Raw genomic sequence first — 10,482 nt, forward strand, 5'->3', positions numbered from 1 at the left:
AGACAAAAAGCTGTTTATCACTAATGGGGAGAAAAAAAAGTCATGGTACAGTACATACAATGATTGCAGACATTTCTGAAGTCAAGGAACAAAGGTAGAGTAGAGTAACCTCTGATCAAACAATGCAAAAATCTCTGGTATGATACTGTATCTCCATGACAATCCATTCCAACAATATTAGTCTTAAAAAAAACAAGCAAACACATACTGTATTTGATAATGTGATTCTTCCTTTTCTATCAAAATTTGAACAGATTATGGCCAATCACACATCTCTACCTGAGTTCATTATTGTGGCTTTTTCTACTACAACAGCATATAAATCATATTTTTTTCTTGTGTTTCTTATGTTATATCTGATTGCTCTGTTAGCAAATTCTGCTATAATTGCAGTCATCTATATTGATAAACGGTTACACACCCCAATGTATCTATTTCTCTGTAATTTGTCATTAATAGATATTTGTTACACAACAGTCACTGTCCCTAAGCTGCTGTACATGTTACTGTCTGGGAATTACACCATGTCCTACATACAGTGCTTCACCCAGATGTATTTTTTTTTGGAAATTGCCAACACTGAAATCCTTCTTTTGTCCACAATGGCCTATGACAGGTATGTTGCTATATGTAAACCATTACACTATCACCTTATCTTCACTAGGAAACTTTGTGTGCAATTTACTGCTGCCATATGGCTATCTGGTTATTTAAACTCTTTGCTAATTACGTTAGCAGCCACAAATATGTCTTACTGTTATTCATATATAATCCGCCAATTCTTCTGTGATGCTAAATCTCTCATGAAGATCGCATGCAACAATAAGGAGGAATTCTCTGATGTGATTTATGTGGAAGTGTTGCTATTTGGATTTAGTCCATTCTTCATCAGTTTGATGTCTTACATAATAATTATTAGCACCATATTGAAAATGAAATCCAGAGATGGCAGGAGAAAAGCCTTCTCCACCTGCTCAACCCATCTTATGGTCCTCACCATATATTATGGGACAGCTATATCTGTGTATTTGATGCCACCATCAGACAACTACAAAGTCCTTGAGCTGATCTTCACCATACTATATACTATAGTTACACCCATGTTGAATCCTATAATATACAGTCTACAGAATAAAGATGTAAAAAAGGCATTAAAGAGATTCATTGGGCTAAAAATATAATGCATAATTCTAAAATGTTCAGTAAATATTACAATGCACAATGAAATAGGCTGGAGCTATAGAAATAAATGTTAATAATAAATATTACTATTATGTTTAAAAAATTAAAATATTTTTCTGTCATCTTTTGTAGTAACAGTTCAAAAATTATCATCTAAAATAATATGGTTCAAACTATTTTTCACAGTAGTTGACAAGGCAATGCAAGGCAAGACCTAGTTATGGCTCTTTAAGTCTATGGGGTAGTTTCGATAAATCATGGGTTGTCTCACTAGCAGCTCTGAGATAGCAGCTAACACTCTTCTTGCACACAAAAACATATACTGATATAAACAAATAAGTAGAATATCAGAAATATATTGAGGCCCACACATAATTGTAACATCAAGCATTTATCCTTCTGTCGCTGTTTTATTATTCTGTAGATCCTGACCTGTACCCTTGGGTATGACTGAAGTGCACAGGAAATGTGGAGGCTTGATGATACTTTGGCTCATGAGTCTACACAGGAAATTAGGCACACTAGTGACTATGTAGGAACCATGGACTGGTGATATGCATGGATACAGAACTGGAACTGGAGTGAACAGTCCAGATCCTCTGGATGACCCCTCGTCTACTGACCTGCAAAAGTTGGCAAGATCAGACACACACCCCAGGGACAAGGGTGACCTACAGAACTCAGAACAATATGTTACCTGCAGAGCAGAACTCAGAACTCAGGCCAGGAATCAGAGTCTTATGAAATCAGGATAGAGCTTGAGGAAGCTAAAACCCAGATACAGCTCTGATTCAAGTTCATAATCAGGATAGGTAATATAGCTTACTGGACACCTCAGTGTACAGGCCATATACAGCACACTGAACCTTAGCCCTGAAACCTGCACCCTACTCAGAACCAGACCGAGACAATAGTACACAGCAAAGGGAAACCAATACAAGGCCAGCACAATAGTATAGCAATTTAAGATTAATTAAACCAAAGAGCACTGAGTTACCAGAGTACAGAGTACAGGGAGATGGTACAAGCAGTACAAGAGGTGATACACAGCAGCAGATGGGATGAGATGCAGATGCTCATGCCTGCTCGGTAATGGAGCAGCAGGAGTGCAAGTCTGTATACAGTGCTGACAGATGACAGTAGTACATAGTGGCAGATGGAATGCAGGTAATGGCTCAAAGAGAGTGCCAATGGATTTTAAACAGCAAGTACTCCACAATGTAACCATAGATGTCACTGGAGACATGATAACAGGACACAGGGAGTGAGAAGGGCTAGATTATATAGGGAATGGTAAAATGTCATTGGCCTGGCTGACCAGGTGCATCAGGCAATTACAGGAAAACATATCTGAAGTGTTTTGAACACAGAAATGAGTGAGTGTTTCAATCTGTATGCAATGCTAAGATTCAGATTTTTGACACTTTCATAAAATAATCTACATACTGATACATGATTATTCTATATTGTGTATATGATACCACATAAACAATAATATGTACCTAATTCAAAGAAAAGAATGAGCAGAAATGAAAAGGGTATATACGAGCACAGTAATAAGATACTGTTTGAGAGTTAACCAGGTTTACAATCTGTGTGCCTTATACAAAGAGGTGAATTGTCATGGCAGAACTGTACCTGGACATCTGTATAGGTTCACAGATCACTCTGATTCTGAGTTGGGTGGATCTTTTTTCTCTGACTCAAATAGTGAGTTTTAGCATAAAGTACCTATGCTGAAGCTAGTGTATGCATTTTTGTGTATCTCCATCTGATTCTGAGTAGGACACATCTTTCCCGCTTTGCATGAAATTGGTGTTTTGAGGCGGGAAAGGTGGTGGTTACAATGCGCTCACACTGAACTGTTCTGTCTTGTGGAAGTGTCATTGAAGTATATATTGTTCCCACTATTCAGTGCCAATTATACAGTGCCCCGAAAGTAGTGCCCTTTATATAGTGCTCCAAGTAGTGCCCCTTACATAGTGCTCCCAGTGGTGGCCCTGTGCCCCTTATGCAGTCTCCCCAGTACTGCCCAATATATAGTGCCCCTTAAAAAATCCCCCCAGTAGTTCCCAATATACAGTATAGTGCCCCTTATACAGTCCCCTCAGTAGTGCCCCCAGTAATGCCCAAAACATAGTGCCCATAGTAGTGCCCCCAGTAGTGCCCCTTATATAGTGCCCCATGCAGTGCCAATTATACAGTGCCCATTACATAATTCCCCCTATGCAGTGCCTTTTACACATAAAACATATACACACAGACAAATACACTTACCTGAATCCCCACTCCTGCTGCGACCACCTCTGTCAGCTGTGCTGCTCCCGCCCACTCAGCAGTGGGAATTATGGGATCAGTGGTGTGAATGCTTCAGTCTGGATTGCCATGGACCATAAGTGCCCTGGACTGTGGCCAGCGGTGGCCCCCCTGTGGTGCCGGGTCAGATGGCACCAAGGGTATGTGCCCCGCTCAAACCCCCCACATTACACCACTGTACAGGTGTCCAGGAGAAGTGCTGGACTCCATGAAATGACAGCAGTGGACAAGATAAGTAAGGCTATGATCCCAATGTGTGACACACCAAGTCAGAGCACAATCATGGTATGGTAGGGTGTGCATGAATCGCAGCCTTTGAGCACAATCAGGGTATTAGAGGATATGGATGAATTGCAGCTTCTAAAAAGTACACTGAAAAATAGGTCATATAAAGGAGGTGTTGATCTCTCACACTGCAGGGAAATTTGAAGTCACAGGTCAATGATGAAAACATATTGCAGGAGAATGCAGGCAAACTGTGAACTTGAATCAATGACAACAACAGCCAGAATTAACAGAGAGGGCCTGATTCAGCAGACATCACAAGTGCTAAAGCGCATGCACCTGGCCAATGTTTGCGTTCTGCGCATGCATATGCATCGCAGTGCGTGAATGCAAACTAACCACTGTGATGGGAAAAGCAATCACAGTGAGTACACAGACCCATTGCAGAGTGATTGACAGGAAGTACCGCTTGGGGGGGTTGGCAAAACGCAGGTGTGCCAGTGCATTTGAATGCTGTTACTGAGGCATGCATAAATTAGCCATTGTGATGGCATATGCAGCCTGAGCTCTCCCTGCATACAGGAAGTTTAGCAATTTCTGAGTAAGGTCTGACCTTGAGTAATGGTGTGGGATTCTCTGATGTTACCCGATGTTATTGCAGACTTGCAATGTGGTCCTCATTCTCAACCCTTAAGTTTTCGCAGCAGGTCATGATTTGAGGTTTTCTGTCTGTGGAAGCAGGTAAGATAATTACTGACCAAGCAAAGCAGAGGAACTCACCATGATTAAATAAATCCACAAATTTTGACATTTTGGTGGTAACTGAGGACTGCAGTTAGGTACCACTGATCTTGGAGATGATAGGTGATCACTCCTGTTGTAATAGGTTCTAATGTTACCAGTATTGTAATCAGAAGTGAAGATAACTTGCACAAACATAAAGGTCCAACAGAGGTTAGGAGTATGCAGCTTGAACTTTTGGAACTCAACCAATAAGTTCCAAGAATATACCGTGATCAAATGGGGGGTGTTCAAGCACTTCTCCACCCTTTAGTCACAAGATGTGTAAGATGTGTGGGTTTATTTTACCAAAAATAGAAAGGAAAACTACTATAGTGGACACTGTAGAGAGGTATAAGGTCTTAAATAATCTGCAGTGCTAGGCTGTTCTTAGAAAAAAAGAATATCTTATTTGGTATGGTCCTCCCAATTTTAGAAGATTCAGTCAACATATAAAAAAATTACTATTTATTAAAAGGTGAAGAAATTTCAACCTTAATCATAAAATAATTGCAATGAACTTCTAAATATGAAAATAAGGGAAAAAGATACTTAAAGCAAAAATGATATTATGAGAGAGAAAATAAACAATGTTGGGGTGAATGGCAAAATAGTAACCTCAAAATAGCTGCAACGTGTATCGCAGATCTCTGTCTGCGTACCTCAGGCATGCTTTTAGTATTTTTTCCTTATTTTAATAATTGCAAATATTTTATGCTTTAAGGTTGAATTTTCTTCACCTTTTTAATAAACAGTATTTTTTTCGTATTTGGCTTGAATCAAGCCCTTAATGTTTTATTGATATAATTTTTTGAGCAAATACTAAAAATGGGGGTTGACATCAATATAACATGTTTCACAGGATGCTGTTGCTTCCTCAGATAATGGAAACATACTGTTATTGTGGTAGGAAAGATTTTGCTCTTTGTAATTAATCCTGAGATTTTTTTTCAATTAACCAATATAATTAATTTTGGTTATGGTGTGCAGAAATGTCCACTCAGAATTCTAGGTGGGTTAGGACCTCACATTGGCAATGGCTTTGCTGGAAACCGTCACAATGCTCTTCCTACTTTTGTTTTGGCTCTCCTCCTTATTAGTACTAGACCTGTTCAACATCAGGACTAGCATTATTTACAATTGCATCTTACATTTATATACTACTAAAATCATTAGCTAAATAAATTAGTGATAAATAAATAACATTGCACTGTATATATCCTTCCATGTTCTACATAATATATTAAATTATATCTGTTCTGCTCTGTTAACGATAAGTCTAGTTACAGTAGTTTAACTTTGTTTTGTTATTTTAAATATATAAAAAACTCAACATTCATGTGGAACATTTATTTTAATTGACGGCTTGAGATTTAGAATCCAAACTCCCAACACTCCTCCAGTAGACTCTTAACACATTAAGGAAACTAGGAATTGTAGAATTATAGTACAAACATTTCTTTATGTAAATAGTGCTGAAATGTTTCAGCTATACACCATTCCCCAAAGGTACAATTTATGTTATATATTTTCTGTTACACAAGCTGGAACCAGAAGATCAGAGGAGTCTATACAGTAACTCCAATGGTAAGTCCTACTGAAATTAGTCATTTGCTCTACCTAGTCTGTCCATTCTAGTGCCCTTTTTTGTTTCCTTTAGACAGACCCTATTAGTTTACATGTGTTTGTGTCTTTTCTCAGGTTCATGTGTATGATATATTTAATTGAAGTCTTTACATTATTCCTATATGTGTCCCATATATTTTGCTGTCTTCTTCAACTATTAGATCCTAATACCATCTCTGCTGAAATCCATGTACAGAACATTTTAAGCTATCTGAAACCATTATTTTACCTTGTGTTTTTTAGCTAGATCTGGCATTTTTATGATGTGTCATGTTGCAAAATATGTAGCTATATCTGCCGCAATAGGTAGCTAAATACTACATAATGATGCTAAAATCCTCATTTCTGGATATTTGCTTTTACAATCAACTAATAGCCAGGGGAAAAAAATATGTTCTTGTTATAAAAATGCCAGCTCTATTCGCAGATTTGTATGACGTACACTGCTAATTCAGCCAACTTATTTTATCTAATATCAGGAGTGCATTATATCAATGAGAGGCACAGCATTCAATGTGTTGTCTCAAGTCTGCATTAAATTTACTAAGCAGCAAGTTTGGGGTCATTTGAGGTCTAACAGATAGTATTTGCTAAGTGGGTGGTTTTCTGTTTAATCTGAAATCTCTGCCGATCCCCATCGGGTACTAAATTATGACCTGCTGTGGTATTTTCTATATAGTAGCAGCTTCTATCAGAACCACTGTGGATTACAACCTAATCTGTTCATATTCATTTAATGGTGTTTTATTGAATACAAACATTTAATTGACATCACAGAAACAGACCACTGTGGAGTAGAAGCTATTCTATTCATATTCATTTGATATATTTGGATACTGTACTGTAGAATGCACCATTCAATTGATATCATAGAAGCAGACAATCGGCTACTTTCTCTTTGTGGGTTTGTGAGGAGTTTAAGTGTAGACAGAGAAAGATATATGGGCTTGATTACAGAGCCACACGGAAGATGCTGCTCAAGCAGTTAAGCAATTTTTTTACTGCTGTGAAAATCCCTAGAAAGTCCTATGGCGCATGGGTTACGCAGTGTGTACACACAAAGGCCTGGCTGCGATTGAGACACAGTATCAGAAATGTCTAATAAAAATGTTGGGCGTTCCTGGGTGGTGACTGAGAGCTGGACACATGGATCGGGTCTGTCTTATGGGCATGTTATGGGAGTGTTGCAGTTGTGAAGCTGAAGTGTTTGCGCACACAGACAATCTATTGTTCACAATCGGAGGCCATACTCAGGCAGAGACTCTATACCTGTCATAGAGCTGGTGCAAGTTCCCATGGTCATGTCTGTAGATGCACCAACGTATATAGAACTGACAGTTGGCATCTCAGTCCTGCACATTCATATGCACGGATGTTAAACAGGAAATGGATTTTTAACAGCATTTGCATAACATTGCAGATGGGCAACAGCCAAGAGATGCAGCTGTATCGGCGTCCACCTATGAATATTATAGGCCCATAAAGTGATTGCGAATTGTGGTGAGTTTTATTTTAAAAGTTTTCTTGATTTTTGCTCTGTATATTTTCTATGTGAGGTGTGTTTACAATATAGTTACTTAATATAAAATCAAGACAGAGATGTATCCTGCACCAGTATCTTTATCATAACAAATATCTTCGATGGTACATATCTAAAAAAAAAGACAACCAATCAGGGCCCTGGATAGAAGTGGAAATGAGATAGCAGGTAATGCCTTGACAAGGACCTTGAAATAGCTGCCTAGAGCAGTGAAACGCGTAGGTGAATACCTTGCTCACCCTGGACACTTGAATTTACCATTGGACTCTTTGCACTGCTCAAATTCACTCATAGCAGCAACTTTGGACTTCCTATCATCATTACCAACACACTCCACAAACACCAGGTCCAGTCATCTGCATTGGACAACCTCAGTGTGGGACCATCGCTAATTAAAGGACATTGTGGAACTTTCAATTCAGTGGGTAGTTATATTCAACACTGCCATGCTGCTTAGCTGGAATGCTTTTTACTATACAGTGCCATAGGATTTTCATCATCAATCAGTGCTCCAGAGTATTCAGCAGCCAATTGTTGCATTTAACAGTTATTCATGCTCTCAATCATACATTACATGTACTTCCAGCAAAAGTACGTGTTTTTATGACCTTATTGTGTATTAATTAAATCAACATTTATGTGCTAAATACAGTGTTGCTATTTCTTTGTTTTTCTTTTCATTTATTGGAGATTAACTGTCTCCTTTTTGCAGCTGCTGGGAGCAGCACCTCACACCAGCACCGTTCTATATTTATTTATTAATCCATTATCTGCAGCCATTGTCTATGTTCTGAATATATTGAAACACACTGTTATTGTTAATGCTGTTAAAGTGAGATTGAAATATGTGTCACACTGTACTCCTGGTGACTTTCTCACTGCCACCTAACAGAGCGGAGAGGAGGCACTGACAGCCTAGGCAGAGGACAGGGTAATATAGGAACATACAAGTTACACCGGTGCTCACTCGACTTGCAGTGCAGCCGCCACTAGTAGATGTTATTGGTGGTGATATAAAAGGCTTACGAGGGATTAATAGTGCCACAAGCGGCCAGGGAACCACGGAAAGAGCAGTCTGTCATATAAGCACTGATTACACCAATATGCTAGGATGGAACAGCAGCAGCAGCTAATTGATTCTGCAGATGCAGCCCTAACCTGCCATAACCTTATTGGTGATTAATGTGAATAGATTTTAAAAATATAAATTAATCCATACTGAGTTTTACCTGTGCGGGATATGATGTGAATCCTCATTAGTAGGACATAAATACATTTGATAGCACAGTAAAAATTAGGGATGGGCAGGCTCGGATAGGTTCGAGTTTGCACGTTGAGTTCGGATTTTTCCCTTCAAAAAAACGGAACTCAGAAAGAGGCAAAACGTCATCTTGCACGGACGAACATAATCATTCCTGGACTTTTGTCCAGGAATGATGATGTTCGTCCATGCAAGATGACGTTTTGCCTCTTTCTGAGTTCCCTTTTTTTGGAGGGAAAAATCCGAACTCAACGTGCAAACTCGAACCTATCCGAGCCTGCACATCCCTAGTAAAAATTCTATGTGGTTAATAAAGAATATTATAAGAATGACATAATCACAGACTATAGTGACCATTTATGCAGTTACCAAGGGGGAACTGATTGGATACATTTAATCAGGAGATAAAAGTGACACATAAAGTACAACTGTTATCAGTTGGAATATAATACTGTATTAGCAGAGAGAGGCTATACTGTATATAGAATTATAGCAGGACCATTGTGTTTAGCCCATTACTGATGATGTGAGAATGTGTAATAGGTGCAATAGAGAATCTTTGGCAGCATTGACTGGTTATTTTGAAAAAGGGCTAAGACTACACAACACCTATCTCTCCCTGTGTGAGGGAATTACATTCCAATAAACTCTCTGGCTATAACATATGAGACAATGACATGACAGTGTGTGATTACCACTAAGCATATAGTTGTGATAAGTGATATACAGAAATGGAATGACACAGACAACAGTTGTTTTGTTGAACATATATTTTAATTAGGGGTGTGCACCGTCCACTTTTCATGTTTTGTGTTTTGGTTTTGGATCTGGATCTTTCTTCGTGTTTTGGATCTGGATTGGTTTTGCAAAAACCACCCTTCCATGTTTTGGGTTCTGGGTTTTGTGTTTTGTATCTGTATTTTTTTATTTTAAAAAGCATAAAAACAGCTAAAATCACAGTATGTGTTGTTTTTTTTGCTCCTATGCTATTATTAACCTCAATAACCTTAATTTCCACTCATTTCCAGTCTATTCTGCATATCTCACACCTCACAATAGTGTTTTTATGTCCAAAAGGTTGCACCGAGGTAGCTGGATGACTATGCTAAGCGACACGAGTGGGCGGCACAAGCATGTGGCCCATCTAGGAGTGACACTGCAGTGGCAGACAGGATGGCAGTTTGAAAAACTAGGCCCCAAACAGTAAATAATGCAAAGAAAAAAAAGAGGAGCAAGATGGAATTGTCCTTGGGCCCTCCCACCAACCCTTATGTTGTATAAATAGGACATGCACACTTTAATCAAACCAATCATTTCAGCGCCAGGGTCTGCCACATGACTGTGGCTGAAATGATTGGATAGTTTGGGCCCCCACAAAACAAGCTGGCAATTAATCTGTCCCTGCACAAACTGGCTCTACGGAGGCAAGATGTCATCCTCATCCTCCTCATTCACCGATTCCTCACCCTCTTCAGTGTTGTGTACATCCTCATCCTCACAGAGTATTAATTCGTCCCCGCTGGAATCCACCACCACAGGTCCCTCTGTATGT

General features: G+C 39.0%; 1 protein-coding gene across 1 annotated transcript; it reads left to right on the plus strand.

Annotated features, from left to right (window-relative positions):
* Positions 1-257: 257 nt before the first annotated feature.
* LOC148534962 (olfactory receptor 1-like) lies at positions 258-1,181 on the plus strand. Its single transcript, XM_088464842.1, has one exon. It carries the CDS (start codon positions 258-260, stop codon positions 1,179-1,181), a length of 924 nt encoding a protein of 307 aa, XP_088320968.1.
* Positions 1,182-10,482: the final 9,301 nt, after the last annotated feature.

This window comes from Taudactylus pleione, unplaced genomic scaffold, assembly GCF_031769625.1.
Source record: "Taudactylus pleione unplaced genomic scaffold, aTauple2 ptg000061l, whole genome shotgun sequence".
Taxonomy (NCBI): domain Eukaryota; kingdom Metazoa; phylum Chordata; class Amphibia; order Anura; family Myobatrachidae; genus Taudactylus; species Taudactylus pleione.